The following is a 17,177-nucleotide window of genomic DNA, read 5'->3' as shown; positions in this document are numbered from 1 at the left end:
TTCTCTTATTACTGATGATTCCTAGTCAGCTACTTAATAAGCCTTTATTAAGTACTTTCTTTGTGACAAGTACTAAGCATTAGAGATAAAATGAAAGTTTTGGATTTTTTTTAAGTATGCACTCTTAAAGAATCTCAAAAGCATAAAAGGGGAAAAGCATGCAAATGGCATGTAAATAAGGTTACTAGCAACTGCTAACAATAAATTTCGACAGAATAAATTGGAGGTAATCAACAGAGAGAAGGCAATAGCATTATGGCAAACTGGAAAAGGCTTCTTGCAGAAAATGAGATTTTAGTTGTGACTTGAAGGAACAAACCCAGGATATGAAAATGAGGAAAGAAATACTAAAGGGGGTGGTGGTGGGGTGGGGATGGGGGGGCAGAGAGAACAGACATTGAAAATGCCAGAAGTCGGGGATGGAGGGTTTTATTAAGGAATAGCAAAGAGATCACAGTCACTAATTCAAAGAGTCTATGGGAACAAATAAAGTCTTAGAAGATTGAAAGGTAGGAGAGGATCCAGGTTATGAAGGGCTTTGAGTGATAAACAGAGGATTTTATATTTGATCTGGAAGTGATGAGAAGCCACTAGAGTTTATTAGATAGGAGAATATTATTGTCAGACCTGTATTTTTTGAAGATCAATTTGATAGCTAAGTGAGGATGATAGATTGGAATGGGGAGAGACCTCTGGGTATCTAGGAGGATGGTGAAACTATCATACTATACTTCTATACATACTATATATACTATAGTTATAATAAAAAAAAGTTCAGAAGGAGAAAGGGGAAAGATGAGTTCAGTTTGGATCATTTTGAATTTCAGGTTCCTATGTCACTTCCAGTTTGAGATTTGTAATAGTCAGTTGGAAATGAGACATGGGAGGTCAAAGAGGTTAGCTAGATAGGTAGATGTGAGAAACATTAGTATAGAGACAATAATTGAATCTATGGGAACTGATTAGATTATCAAATAAAATAATATAGAGGGAGAAGAAAAGGGGGCCTAAGACAGATCTTGGGAATCACCGAAACAGGCATGACTAGGATGTAAATTTAGCAAAGGAAATAGAAAAGGAGAGTTCAGCTATAAGTAAGAGGAGAAACAACATGATGTCACAAAAACCTAAAAAGAAGAGGAATATCAAGGAAAAGAGGGAGATTTATCAAAGGTTAATAATGATAAAGGCAAAGAAAAAGCTATTAGATTTGGTAATCAAAAGGGACTGGACTTGTAGTTTCATTGGTATGAGGAGCTGAGAAGGAGAAATTCCCACTACCAAATGTCGTTGGCCCCTTCTCTGCAATTTATAGCTTTAAAGTTACCTAGAGTCCTAATAAGTTAAGTATTTGTCCAGGTTCACACAATCAATATTTGTCAAATACAGGATTTGAGCCTAGGTCTTCTTCATTTCAAGACTGGTGCTCTATCTGCTATAGCCCATTGCCTCTCAGTGAGATACACTAATAGAAAATGGGAAAAATAGAAAATAGAAAATGTTTCTCTGAGAGAGACAAAGTGTCTTACTTGGATTATACATCTTTTAAGTATTAAGTATTGACTCCAAATTCAGTTTCTGACTCAAATTAATGTTCTTTCTACTATACTATTCATCTCAAGCAACATTAAGCATCTGTTAAGGTATCACCTCAAAAAACTGAATACAATCTAGTTATGGTCTTAGATTTACTTTACTGAATAAATATGTAAAATAATAGTCACCTAAAAATAAATTGTTACAACATATTTAAAAATAATTCTTAGAATTTTAAAGTACTCTGAAATCTAACTCATGTTATTAATTTATACCACAAAATCGTATTTCCTTAACAAAGTTAAGCTTTATGTAGTCTAAATTATCAAAATTAATGAGATTTTCCAAAACTTGCATAAACAACCCTAAACACCTTTAAATAACCTTTACTCTTTACCCTGTTTTCATAGGTCAAGGATTCAAAAGTTGAAAATTTGTCTAATGACTAACAGCTGGAGTCACTTATTTTACAATTGTTTAAACCCAACTGACCACACTAAAAAGTCAGATGAGGGACTAGGCTAGTCTTTTCCCTTTAAAAGTCACTTCCATTCTGAAGTTTTTTCTTTCAATTAAGCTTTTAAAAAAGTTAAATACAAGCATGTGAATTCTTAAAATGAGATTTTGTATTCTTCAGTTTCAAATCAATATAATTGTAAATGAAACATATATTTAGCTTGATGAAAACCCTAGAACAGAAAGAGGATGCAAGAACTCAACACTACACAGACACACAGAACACAGACACAGATACACACACAGACACACACACACATACATTACCCAATCTATGCCTTTTTCCAAGCCATTAAGAAAGACTAAATAGCATAGGACCAAGGACAAATTACTTGGTATACTCTATTGTAACTCTCACTGAATCATTAACAATGACTTTTTGAATCCAGTCATCCAGCTAATTCTGAATTCAACTGTTGTATATTCCCCACAAAAAAAAGAATATGAGATATTTTGTCAAAAACTCTGTTAACATCTAAGTAAACTGCATGCAAGCATTCCCCTCATCTACTAGTTTAGTAATCCTGTCAAAAAAGGAAATGACAGGGGCGGCTAGGTGGCCTAGGGGATAAAGCACCTGCCCTGGAGTCAGGAGTACCTAGGTTCAAATCCGGTCTCAGACACTTAATTACCTAGCTGTGTGGCCTTGGGCAAGCCACTTAACCCCATTGCCTTGTGCAAAAAAAAAAAAAAAAAAAGGAAATGAGATTAGTACGGCAAAATGTTTTCTGGATAGTTCTTTGTAATCACCACTTCCCTTTCTATATGTTCATCAATCAACTCTTTAGAACACAGAATTTGGGGGGCGGCTAGGTGGTGTAATGGATAAAGCACTGGCCCTAGAGTCAGGAGTACCTGGGTTCAAATCCGGTCTCAGACACTTAATTACCTAGTTGTGTGGCCTTGGGCAAGCCACTTAACCCCATTTGCCTTGCAAAAAAACCTAAAACAAAAAACAAAAAACACCACAGAATTTGAGTATAATATGAAATCAGTTTGGAAAGATAGGTTAGTACCAAAGTCTGAAAAGCTTTTTAAATATCAACTTAAGGAACTTGTTTTTTGTTTGGGAGGTAACAAGGAACCACTGAATCTTGACCAGGTGAGAGTCATGGTCAGATTTGTGCTTTAAGAATATACATTTAACAGGATGGATCAGAGACGGAAAAGGCTAGGAGAAAGACCAATTAGGTAACTATTGCAATAGTCTAGTTGAGAGGTAATAAGTAGTTGAAGGATGTTTCCAGTAACCGTGTAGGAAGATGGGTTGAAGCAGTGAAAAACAGAAGAGAAATTATTTAGGAAGCAAACTGATAACATCATAGATAAGAGTGCTGGACTTGGAATGACTGTAGTCAGTACCCATACCCTTGGGGCCCCTTGATCCTTCCCTCCCTTTAAGTGAAGGATGGACATTTGGCAGTTCCTCCCAGATTCTCCACTTAAGGAGGGTACTCAGGACAAGCCATTTATTGTATCATTTTGGGCTACACAATTCTGGATTTCATTATTCCCTGTAAACAGTACCTTTCTCCCCTATTCTGCTTCCTTTCTGTTGTCTTCTCCCATTAGATTATAAACTTCTTAAAGGTAGGGACTCTTTTGCCTTTTTACCTATCCTCAACACTTAGCACAGTGAATAGAATATGAGATGTTTATTAACTGACTAACCTAGTTCTAATCCTCCCCAAGAGCCTCAGTTTCTTTATCTGAAAAATAGAAATGACCAAGTAGGACAATTTGGCACCATTATTGACCAACTGATGAGAACCAGAAAGGAGCCTGTAAACCCAAGCTATCTAGCCAGGTTTTGGCAATAAGAATTTACATTCCTTTGGGCAGATTACCCCAAGAAGAGAGAGGAAGGGAGAAGGAAAGAAGGAAAGAGGAGAGAAGAGGTGAGGAGGAGAAGGAAAGGCAGGGTGATTGTTTTGAGTCCCAGTTGGATATAAGTGAATGTAAATTGCAATTGTTTCTGTTTTGGCCAGAAATTCTGAGGGGTTTCTCCTCCCAGACTGATTTTTTTTTTTGACTAGGTTCAAGAGACCTATGTGCCTCATTTCTTTTTTATCTAGCCTTAATCACTAAATGGATATTATGTCAGTCAAATAGCAAGCTTTTAAAGATCATAGCTTAAAAAAGCCAAGGTCTCCCAACGTATTCAGAGCCATCTCCAGTCATTCAGATCCAGATGGCTCTAAAGCAGAAAGTGAGGCAAGTGATTTTACACAGTCCTTCCTCACTTAAATACAATTCACTTTCATGTCAAAGTATCACCTCCATGATACCATGATCCTCTAAGGAAAAACAATAAAATAGATAATATTAGCAACTGCTCAATGTTATTGTAAGGATCAAATGAGATAAGATATATAAAATATTTTGCAAAACCTTAAAACAATACTTCAAAGCTAGCTACTAAACAAAGATAGTAGATGAAAATATTAGTGACAGTATGCCTAGATTCAAATCTCTACTCTGGTGCTTATGATCTGTGTCCCCTTGGACAAAGTATTTAATTTCATTGAGCCTGTTTCCTTTGCTATAAAATTTGATATAAAAATGAGACTGTTTCCTTTTCATCTTAAATTGTGTTATACTGCTATGTGCAAAGTAAGAAACATACAATGAGATCCTAGATTTAGGAAGTAACTGTGATGACTTAAAAGTAATCAATCTGAAAAACATCACCCATAAAAATCTAAAGAAACTGTAGTTAGAAGAAATATGACTTGCAGAGTAATAAAGACAATCTGTCTTCTGTTGATACCTAGGAGGAGCAGAATGTCTGTTTTTCAAAGATAAAGTAGTCAGAAATATAGAAGAAACAATAGTCAGATATAGTAGAAAAAAGAGGGTAAGGAATAGGTAACAAATAGATTTCCAGCTTTTTAAAGATGAATTCTGTGAGCATTCATCCCACAGAATCACTGACTTAGAGAATGGTATTCAAGTCAAACAATTTGCATATGTCCCTATTGAATTTCATCTTGTAAGAATCAACCCAATCTTTTTGATTCTCCACTCTTACATACAGCTCTCACTCCCACCTTTATGTCATCTGTAAAGCAGAAAGATAGGTAGGTAGGTAGGTAGGTAGATAGATAGATAGATAGATAGATAGATAGATGGATAGATAGACAGATGGACAGATGGTCAGACAGACAGACATAGATAGATGGACAGATGGACAGAGATAGATAGACAAACAAATGGACAGGTAGACAGAGAGTCACTTAACTTTGCTTGCCTCAGTTTCCTCATCTATAAAATGAATTGGAGAAGGAAATGGCAAACCACTCTAGTATCTTTGTCAAGAAAATTCAAACGGGGGTCCCAAAGTTAGATGCAACTGAAAGATGATTAACAACACAAAGATATATATATATATATATATATATATATATATATATATATATATATATATATATATATACACACACACACACACACCCAAAATATAGGTGACTTAACCAAGTCACCAATAAAAATGTTAAATCATTCAGGTTATTCATATGTACTCTTTGAATTTGACACTTCAACTAGTACCAAATTTATCAGAGTATACTATCATCTGGTCCCCATCTTTTTCACCAGAGTAGTAAAAGATACTGTATAAAAACACTGTTGTAATCTAGATAAATTATATTCATAGCATTTCCTCATCTGACAGTTTCATACCCCTGTGGGGAAAAAAGGAAAGAAGGTTAGTCTGTCATGACCTGTTCTGGATAAAGCTATCTTGGCTCTTTGTAATCAACACTTCATTTTCTAGATGTTCACTAATCATCTCTTTGATGATTAATGATCCATTCTAGAATTTTCCCCAGGAAACAAAATCAAGTTCGCTGACCTATTATCACTGGCCATTGATCAAGGTGGTAGAACCCATCTGAATTTTCAGTGATTCAGTATCCATGCATGACCTCTTTTCCTTAGTACATAGGTTTGTGTCCAAAGAAAAGTTAGTCACATCTGCTGAGCACAGTCTAAGGGGATTGAACTTAGACCTTCCATTTTCATATATTGGGATACTGTGAAGAATATAGAATAATAAAATGCAGAAGCCTAGTGAATAAATTCTGTCAGAATGGCTTATCCCTCCAATTTATTTCAGAAGATCATAGATTTGGAGATGAAAGAGACTTTAGGAGCCTTCTACTTCAACCTACTCATTTTTAAAGAGAAGTAAATGAGACCCAAAGTTAAACAATGTTATTAAAGTCACACAGATTCTAAGTAACAAAACAAGACCATAATGATGACTTCAAATCTAAATTTTCTAAATCCTAAATTCATTAAAAATTAAATATTCCTTGCTTTTAATTTTCACTATATTAAATTTAAGACATTACATGTGGCATGTACTATGTAATTTTATAAATAACATTAAATATACAGGTGTTTCAACTCACATTTTTTTTTACAGATCTCACTTGTAGGTTCATATTTCTAATTGCTAATTCAATTTTTAATTGACCTCGCCACTTGAAAGCCCAATCATGCAAGACCTTAATCTCAAGTCTAAAAAAGAATTCACCTTTTGTCTGAAACCATGGCTCCTTTCCAATTCCTCCCTTTCTGAAGTTACCACCATCTTTTCTCACATACCCAAAATGAGACCATCTTTGATTCTTTTCTCAAATTTAGCTTGTCATTGTGTTGTGTCATTCTTTCTTTGAAGTGTATATAGGATTCACACATTCCTTTTCTTCTTCATTAACACTCCCCTGTTCTAGCCCTGGATTACTCCAACACCCTCCAAAGTGCTTCCCTACCATCTGTCTCTTCCTACTGCAGTCCATCTCAGACACTCCTTCCAAATTAAACTTCCAAAAACACTGCTTTCATTCTGTCTTTAAGGACCCAAGATCTTCCCTTACAGAAGTCCAAATTCCTCTGCCTAACTTTCAAACTGGTTTATCAAATGACTTCATCTTAACTAGATAATCTTACATCCTGATATTCCCCCAACATGTAGAAAATACTTTAGATCAGAAATCAGGTCTAGGTTCAAATCTGGCTCTGCTACTTATTAAGTGTGTGATTTTAGACAGATTGTGTTAGTTTCTTTAATTTCAGGGTGAAGGATTCTATTAGATGATCTCTGGCATCCCTCAAAGGCACAATCAGTCTTCACTGTCTCCTATAACATGACCTAATTATTTCTGCTTCCAGACTTATGCTGATCTTCCTGCCCAGAATCTCCTCCTTCTTCCATGTTACTTCGAATCTAGCCTTATTCAAGATCCCTCTTAAGTCTTTCTTCCTAGATAACATCTTCCCTAACTACTCCAGTCCATACCAACACTCACAGTGAATTTTTCCTGTACTTGGAACCATTATAAATTAGTAGTGTATTAGTTGTATCTCCTCAACCAAACTGTTAACTTATTGAGAATAAGATTTTCTTTCTCTTACACCTCATTATACCTTAGATTTGTGTAGACCACTCAGAAGAGACCTAGGAACAAATTGGAGAAGAATGAGTGATCAACCTCATCCTCTTCCCTCTCAGGTTACCAAAAAACTTTCAGCACTGCTCATAAAAGATTTAGTTCATATAAGTATATATATACTATCAATATTCAAAAAAGAGTTTGGAATTCTCTCACATATATATAGAAAAAATAAAAAAAAAACCCTCCCACCATCACCACCATCATTCAGGCAACTGAATGTTAGGAATTTAGTTTGGAGACAATCAAATCTCAGGCTTATTTCCAAAACATTCTCAGATTTTTTTAGGTTAATTCCACAGGAAAGAGGCATACAAAAAAAATGTCCTGGAATAAAAAAAGGCCTGGGTTCAAATTCTGACAGCTGTGACAACAGGCAAGCTGCTTAAGCTCTGATTGAAAATTTCCTCTTCTGTAAAATGGAGATGCTAATGTCTATTGACCTTGCAGGTCAAGGTTGTGATGAGAATCAAAGGAGATCATGTATTCAATGTGTTTTGCAAACAAAGTTTTATCAGATCCTCTATGAGACTATCTAAACCTCAGTTTTCTCATCTATAAATGAAAGAGTGAGACAAAACTGAACCAGAGAACCTGGTAACCTTTGGGCAAGTCACATAACCTCTCTGGTCTTTAGTTTTTGTCATTTATATAATGAAAGAGTTGTATTGGATAACCTTATAGATTTAAAACTGTGTTTCTTATGATAGAAGGAAATAAGTATTCATTAATCATCTATTAAGGGCCAAGTATTTTATAAATATTATTTCATTTTATCCTCACAACAACCCAGCAGGAAGGTGCTATTATTATCTTCATTTTGAAGTTGAGGAAATTGAAGCAAACAGAGATAAAAGCAACTTACTCATCTGCTAAGGTCACATTTGAACTCAGGTTTTCCTGACTCCAAACCCATCTCGCTAGATCTCCTGGGCCATGTAGCAACCTCTAAGGTCTCTTCCTAGCTCTAGTTCCAAGTTATCTCTTGGCAATGATTCATCTCCCTGAGTAGGCTTCCTTTAGAGATCAGACAACAGAACAATAGATAGAGAGAACTCTTGGAGGGTTCTCTAAAAATGCCTGCTTAGAGTCAGCTCTCTGGGAGTTTTGACTTAAGCATTCTTATGTAAAGATCAACTACACGTGGGCGTTGTCAAAGGCAGAGTTCTACCAGACCTCTTACAAAACACTTCCATTTAACAGGCAGGATACAATGGTATGTGTGTTTTGTTTTATTTTCTCCCCTTCTGGAACACATGCAGTGAATACAAAATCCACCGGAGAGGGAGAGGAAAGGGATGAGACTGAGTGGGATCCGTAACACTTCACAGGGGGAAACCCAACTAATATATGAGTTTCATAGAAGCCTGAACAGATTTTCCATCATCAGACCTGAAGTTCATTAGAACTCTAAAGGTCGCCTGCTTTCACTCTTCTTTAAGGGCCTACAACGGTGACAATACAATACAACAGGAAATTAGATCACAAGGGTTCTCTCAGTCCATTATACTGCTGTCTGGGCTCTTAAAATAAACCTACTTAGGGAGGTGAATCATTGCCAGGAGATACCTTGAAAGCCGCACAAAATACCTCCAAAATCAGTCCTAGGAAGTCCACAGAGATTTCTGCAAGTTAATTAGCCAGGGGCAGAGAATCAGCCTTAACCCCTTCGTGTCGGCGCCCCTGCCCTCCCATGCTCTGGCCACCATGTGGCATTTGACCATGGCCCTGGGTTCTCAAGCTCTTGGCTAGGCAGAGTTTAAGTCTGGTGATGGTGATTTAATCCTGGGCTCGAACAACGGACAAACCGTACAGTGAATGTCGTGTGCTCCCTTCTCCAGACAATGGAAAAATCACAAGCAACGTTCCCCCCACATTAGGCCCTTTCTTTGGGAGGAGATGCAAACTCCAGCCCGGAATTCGAGGGCAGCAGAAGACAGGGGTGACTAAGGGGAGAAAAGTGGGACCCCCGGGTCTCTTTCTTCCCTGGACGGCGCAAACCGGTTGAAAGGCAGCTCCCAAGAAGTGAGGAGGCAGGCAAAGCCGGGGTGAATGGGAGCGGCGCAACACACAAGCTCGGGGGCAGGGAAGGGGACCCAGAGGGCCCCCCTCCCGGGAGGCCCCGAAGCTGCCCCAGGAGCCCACGTCGGGTCTCACCTCCGCTTCAAGGAGCTTCTCCCCTGCCCAGACTATTCCCCCTCTTTCGTTCCCCATCTTCCCTTACCGTCCGACCCCAAAACACACACACACACACACACACACACACACACACACACACACACACACACACACACACACACACACACACACACACACACACACGAGGACTGTACTCACATAGATGGAGGAGACGTCGGATTTGTCATAGAAGCGGATCCGCATGCGGAGCTCTAGGGCTGGGGAGATGGAGTCGTCCCCAGATTCCAGCTCCTGGTCCCCCTGCTCGGGTCCGAAAGGGAAGAGTTCCTGCCGGCTCAGGCAGTCCACGGGCACAGCGGGCAGAAGGAGCGCCAAGGGCAGCAGTAGCGCAACCCGCGTCCATGCAGTCATCTCTCCCCCCTTCCCCTCAAAACCCCTGGGGGACAACATGTCCCGGTGAAAGTGCCCTTGAAATCCACACTTTTCAGAGCCCTAGAAGCCGAGCAGGGTCCCCAGCAGCCGAGAGGAAGGGTGACGCCCGCGGCCGAGCTGGGATCAGAAGCCCCTCAACAAGCCCTAGGCGCCTCCACTTTAGAAACTTCCAAACGGGGGAAGGGAGGAGAGCCAAAGGGGGCATGGAGAGAGGAGGGGAAAGGGACATCTATCCAATCAACCTCAGAGAAGCAGAACCAATAGGAAGGAGGAAGGAAGGGTCACTCCTCCGACCCCTCCCCATGTCCAGCAGCTGTTCTAAAGGAAAAAAAATTGGGGACCCTTCCTAGTGTGCATTTTCTACTTTTTTTTTCTCCCCGTATTTTTTCCGGAGTTCTCATTGAATTCCATCATTCTCCACCTCAGTATTGGGAGTTAATCATTTTGGAAGGCAAATGAATGGCCCCTCTGGAGAGGAAAGGGGTTAATCTCTAGACTTCGTTGAAAGTTTTACATTGGCCTGGCTGTTGAATGTCATTTAAGAAGAAAAAAAAATCTCTGGTTTGCAAATAGGCTCCATCTAATGGAGCTGATGGAGTCCATTGCCTCCGGAGCTGTAGACCGTATCTTTCCACTGGGCTATAGCTGCTAGTTCAGAGGTCATAAATATCTCCAGAGAGAGAAAAATGTGTCAGGTCTAAGTCCTTTTTATAAACTAAATATCTGTTGTTGTAGTTATTCTATTCAATCTACAGCTGGAAGAGGCAGTCGAGATTTTCTAGTCTAGACCCCTCAGTTTAAAGAGAATTCTCCATGTGGTTCCATGACTTTCCCAGATTCTCAGAGATTGAAGGTAGCAGAGGTGCTCTGATACAAAATCCAGGCTTCTTTATACCATAGTATGGGTATCTCTATAGACTACCATTGGTCAGTCCTGTGTTCAGTATTGACATTATTGCAAGGACCTCTTCCCTTTTCCTTCTATACCACCTCACACCTAACTTGATGACCTCCTCAGCTCCCACTTCTATGGAAATGATGCCCAGATTTTCATATTCTGCCCTCCTCTCTCTCTCTCCTAAGCTAGTTACCCACTTCCTACTGCCTCTTACAAAGTACAAACTGAATATAATATAGATAACTTGAACTTAACATGTCCAAAATAAAACTCATTAATTATCTCTCCTTCCCTGTCCAACCCCATCTTACTGTATGAAATTCTGCGATTCTCTTTTATTAATGCAAGCACAACCATCCTCCTAGTCACCCAGGCTTACAAAATCAGAGTCATCCTTAGGCCCTCACTTTAATCTCGCATTTCCCATCTTGTCATTTCCATCTTCATATTTCTCGGACCTCATACATGGTTCATCATTTCTTGCTTGTACTACTGCTATAACTTTCTAACCTGTTTCTCCTCCTGCCTTAATACTCTCATTATTCCAATCTATTCTCCACTCAGCTGGCAAGATGATTTTTCTAGAATGTAGGTTATAGGGGCAGATGTATAGCCAAGTGGATAGAGAGCTGGACCTGAGTTCAAGTCTGATCTCAGAAACTTAGTAGCTGGATGACCCTTTGCCTAGAAAGAAAAGGGAAGGGGGGGGGAGTGTTCTGTTTATATCACTGTAATGCTAAATGAGTTACAGTGACTCTCTGTTACTTTGAGAATAAAATACAAAATTCTTTGGTATTTAATGTTTTTCAGCCCCTTTTCTCCCATTCCAGTCTTAGATTTTATTCCCCATCAAATTCTCTCTGATCTAGATGAACTAGCCTATTTCCAGCTCCAAGAAAACAGTCTTTCATCTCCCCATCTCCCCTCTGCATGAAATATTCTTTCCCCTCATCTCTGACTCTTGATTTTTTGGCAGTTCAAAACTCACCTTCTGAAGGTCTTTCCCAGTTGTCCCGGCTACTAAACCCTTCTCCTTATCATTCATTTATTCTCTATATATCTCATATGTAGCTAGTTGTTTACATATCTCCAGACATTCTATTGAATGCTCTTTGACATCAGTAACTGGTGTTTTGTTTTTTGGGGGGTTTTTTTGCTTTTTTTTGGTATCTCTTGCAATTAACATAGCATTTGGTGCATTGTAATGGCTCAATTCAAGAAGGGAAGGATTTCTGGCTAGGGGAAAAGATCAAGAAAGATTAATGGATAACTCAGTCTTTAAGGGAGAGGAAAGACATTAACAATTAGAGATTGGGAGAAGGGAAGAAGCTGATAGAGGTATGGTTGATAATGTGTTATGATAAAAAAGGCACAAGAAAGCAAGAAAGAGTAAATAGTCTATTCAGACTGAAGCTTGGAAGATGTGAAGAACAGAAGGGACCAAGACTGGAAAATCCACTGGAACCCTGAGTACCATGCTAATGAATTTGTATTTTATTTTTCAGTCAATGAGAAAATATTGAAGATTTTTGGAGAAGTGACTCCATCAAGCCTGTCATTAAGTAATCATTAGAAAGATAATTTTGGAAGCCTAGGAAGAATGGATTATAAGAAGAAACTGGAGATAGTTAAATCATCTGATTGCTCATCTGGAAGCAATGTTCTAGATAAGGTTGGAGGGAGGAGATAGTGGAAGTAAGGAGACCAGTTAAAAGGCTGCTGTAATATTCAGTCTTGAATAGGGTGATAGCAATGCCAACGGAGAGAAAGAGAATAACCCCAAGAAAACAGCAAAGGAAGAACCAAAGATCTATGATTAGTTTAGATTTAGTTTAGAAAGATCTAGTTAGGATGAGAATTTGAAATTGAGTTTTAGAATGTAAATTGAGAGAGTTCAAGTGGAATTCTTCTGAAGGCAGATGGAAATAGAGAATTGGGCCTTAAGTTATGCTAAATTCTCTAAATAACCTTAAGTACCAAATAATATTAATAGATAATGTTATTTTTAAATTTGTATTTTTTATTTTTAATTAATGGAATAAAACAGGCATTTCCATAATAATATAATAAAAAGGATTATGTATTAAACTACCAGTCTATATGTACAACTTATTATTCCATTTAAATATATATACTAAAGTTATCATAAAAATTTCTATTTTTTCCTAATGGCTACTATTACACACAAATATGTATATATGTAAAATCATTCTATCCATATTTCTATTTATCACTTCTCTCTTTGGGTATTGTCCTTCATATCTCCTTTGTAGTTAATTTGGGTATTTGTAATAGTCAAAATTACTTATTCTCTCAAAGTTATTCCTAAAATGAATGTCATTACTGTCTATAATTCTTGGATCTCTTCATTTCACTTATTCATTATTTCCTGCAAGTCTTTCTATGTTTTTCTAAGATTCTAATTATACAAAATAAGTCCATCTTGTTTGATCACAAATATAAAAGGATATTATTCTTGGACCAGCAGCCTAAATGAATGAATGATTAAACAAAGACTAAATATGTCTTCTAAAGAAAATCTTCAGGTTCCTCATGTCATTAATTATATTAATTTAAGTATACTTTAAAGTAATGATTAACACTATTTGTTATAAAATTCTGACACCTTTTCTCCATTAGTCTCTTGTGAGTAGGGATTGTTTCATTCTTTATATTTATATTGTCCAGTATCTAGCACAGTGCAGGAATATAGAAAATGGTTTTAAAAGTTTGCTAATTAGCTCTGTTTGTTGTGGCAAAGAATTGGAAATCTAGAGGATGTCTATCAATTGGGGAATGGCTGAACAAATTGATATATATATATATATATATATATATATATATATATATATATATGTATGTATGTATTATGGAACACTACTGTTCTATTAGAAACCAGGAGGGACGGGATTTCAAAGAAGCCTGGAAACACTTGCATGAATTGATGCTGAGCAAGATGAGTAGAACCAGAAGAACACTGTACACCCTAATAGCAATATGAAGGTGTTGATCAGCCTTAATGGACTTACTCATTCCATCAGTGCAATAATCATGGACAATTTTAGGTATCTGCAATGGAAAATAATTCTCTGGAAAATATTATGGAAAATATTCTCTGGATACAGAACTGTGGGGTTTAAACAAAGACTATTTCCTTCAATTAAAAAAAAGTTGTCTTATGTACTACATAATTTTGCTATCTCTAATTTTTTTCCAAAAGGATATGTTTTTTCCTCTCAACACATTCAATTTTGATCAATGCATGCCATGGAAACAATGTAAAGATTATCAGATTGCCTTTTGTGGGGGGGGAAGGGGAGGGAAGGGAGGATGGGGGGAAAAGTGTAAAATTCAAAACCTTACCAAAAAAAGATAGGTAGAAACTACTATTGTATATAATTGGAAAACAAAATATTTATATAATAAAAGTTTGCTAATTGATTGGTTGATTCATAGTATCTCCTGAATTTATCTCTTTGTCTTTATCTCTACAGTTACTTAAAGTCATGGTCATCTCCAGACTGGCCTACAGCAACTTACTCATTTCTAATCTCTAAGACTATGGCAGCACAATCTTATCTTGTAGAATTTGAAGACTTCCACAAGTCTATAAATTTTTAAAAATGGGGGCAGCTAGGTGGTGCAGTGGATAAAGCACCAACCCTGGAGTCAGGAGTACCTGAGTTCAAATCTGGTCTCAGATACTTAATAATTACCTAGCTGTGTGACCTTGGACAAGCCACTTAACCCCATTTGCCTTGTAAAAAAAAACCAAAAACCTAAAAAAAAATTTAAAAATGAATTAAAAAAATTTTTTTTTCTCTTGCTCACATTAGGACCTTATATGTCATCACTATAGTAAGTAAGATAGATAAATGATGGGGTTGGGAAGGTATAGCCATCGTACCAAGAGAATGCAATAGTGTTGCCATACTCTTCCAAGGCTACATGCAATGGTGTACTTAAACATGAGAGTTAATATAATCATTATATGGGCCAGGAATTTTATGATATGTTGGGGATACAAATACAACTAAAAGGAAAGGCAGTTTCTGCCTTCAAGTATCATATTCTAAAGAGGGAAAACAACACATTAAAAAAAAGTTGAAAGGAGGTGAATGGGGAGGAAGGGAATGAATTCATTTGACATCATGAGAGTGAAGTTCAGAGAATAAAGGATGGTGGGTCTGGGGCTTTCCTCAGTGTAGAGGTTCCAGGAAAAATTCACCAATGAGAATCCACTCACCAGTAGAATGAAGGGATGATAATGGCAAAGTCTCTATAGGCTAATTCCAGTATCACTATGCTAAACATTCCTAGAGTCACTCTCTACCTCCCATTGTCCCAGTTTTAAGACAGTCTTTCCTTCTATGTGTATACCAATGCCACTTGTTGGTGTATTAATCTATTAGGAAAATAATCAGAACATGGTTTTAACTTAACTCCTCAGGGTTCCACATATCTCTCTAAAACTACAAAATACAGGTGTGATCCGTAGTATTCTATAGATCAATACTTGCTCTGCAGGTTATAGAAATGTAAATATCTGAACCATTCAGAAGTTAAATGAATTGCCTGTAGTTGTCAAAGATGGGACTTGAACTGAAGTCTTCCTGACTCCAAGGTCATTGGACTGCCTTCTCTTTTCTTCTCTTTCTTCCCTTCTCTTTTTCTCTTTTCTCTTCTCTTCTTCCCTCTCATCTTCTGTTTTCCTTCTCCTTCCCTATCTTTCCTTCTCTTCAATTTCTCTTCCCTTCTGCCCTCCCCTTTCCTTCCCTCCTATCTCCTCCCCCCTCTCTCTCCTCCTCCTCCTTCTCTCTCTCTCTCTCTCTTCCCTTGTCCTTTCTTTCTTTCTTTACACACACACACACACAGACACACAAACACAGAAATATTATTCATTATAACAATGAGTCAGGTTAAAAATTTTCAGTTTTTCCCAAATTACTTCATTTCCTTTCTTGATCTGTTCTTAGTCTCCTGCTTCCCTCAGGCAAATTTATTAAATATATTCTTTTTTCCCTCTTAAACTTTATGGAGACTTTTAAATGTTATGTCCTGTGCCAAGAATATTCCAATTTGTTCAGTTATTCTTGTTCCAATATTCAAATAACTACTGAAACCTAAGTTCGGCCATGAAATCTTGAATTGTCTCTTTAATCTGGGATGACTTTTACTTATTTGATCTTTTAGTAAATCCATTTAAACTGGTTTTATCTTCTCCTACTTCTCTCCATCTTAAGAGGTAATATTGCTGGGGTGGCTAGGTGGCACAGTGGACAAAGCACTGGCCCTGGAGTCAGGAGTACCTGGGTTCAAATCCGGTCTCAGAAACTTACTAATTACCTAGCTGTGTGACCTTGGGCAAGCCACTTAACCCCATTTACCTTGCAAAAACCTAAAAAAAAGAGGTAATATTGCTCTTAAACTTCCATCATCTTCCTCATTAAAATATTGTGAACAAAATTATAATATAAATATGTTTTATTCTAGACTACCATCCTCATTTCAGCAAGTTTACCATTTGCTGATTAACTTACTTTTTGGACTATTTAGTAAAATTATTATTTATACTATATCTTCCTTCATATCTCATTTTTATCATCAGTAACTTATTTCAATGTTAAGAGTGGGTTTTTTTTTTGCAAGGCAAATGGGGTTAAGTGGCTTGTCCAAGGCCACACAGCTAGGTAATTAGTAAGTATCTGAGGTCAGATTTGAACTCAGGTACTCCTGACTCCAGGGCCAGTGCTTTGTCCACTGCGCCACCTAGCTGCCCCTTGCACCACCTAGCTGCCCCCAAGAGTGTTTTAATTGCTTGTCATCCTTTTCTCATTTTTATTCTTTGTTTTACTTTTGTACTAATTCTGACCTTTGCTTTAATAAACCAGTTTTTTGACAGCACATAGCTAATTCCAGAACGACTCCCATAAAAGTAATATCATTTTCTATTAAAAGGTAATCAATTTTATCTTTGTGGTGTCATTTGTGATGTCACCATGTTTAGAGTATTCAAATTATTCTATCAGTTTTCAAAATTTTTATTTACTTTTAACATTCATTTAAACTTTTTTTTTAATTCCAAACTCTCTCACTCCCTCCAGTCCTTCAACCATTCATTGAGAAAGAGAACAATATATCAATTGTATATCTAAAATCATGTAAAATATTTCCATATTAGCCATGTTTCAAAAAAA

General features: G+C 37.3%; 1 protein-coding gene across 1 annotated transcript in view; it reads right to left on the bottom strand.

Annotated features, from left to right (window-relative positions):
* Positions 1-10,260, bottom strand: part of NID1 (nidogen 1) — a 111,051-nt gene extending 100,791 nt beyond the window's left edge. Inside the window, exon 1 of the mRNA XM_074222961.1 lies at positions 9,849-10,260. Coding sequence (XP_074079062.1) covers positions 9,849-10,100 — 252 coding nt within the window. The 5' untranslated portion in view covers positions 10,101-10,260. The remainder of the gene's footprint in view (positions 1-9,848) is intronic.
* Between the last annotated feature and the right edge of the window lie 6,917 nt (positions 10,261-17,177).

This window comes from Macrotis lagotis, chromosome 2, assembly GCF_037893015.1.
Source record: "Macrotis lagotis isolate mMagLag1 chromosome 2, bilby.v1.9.chrom.fasta, whole genome shotgun sequence".
Lineage (NCBI taxonomy): Eukaryota > Metazoa > Chordata > Mammalia > Peramelemorphia > Peramelidae > Macrotis > Macrotis lagotis.
This window is presented reverse-complemented; position numbering and strand designations above follow the sequence as displayed.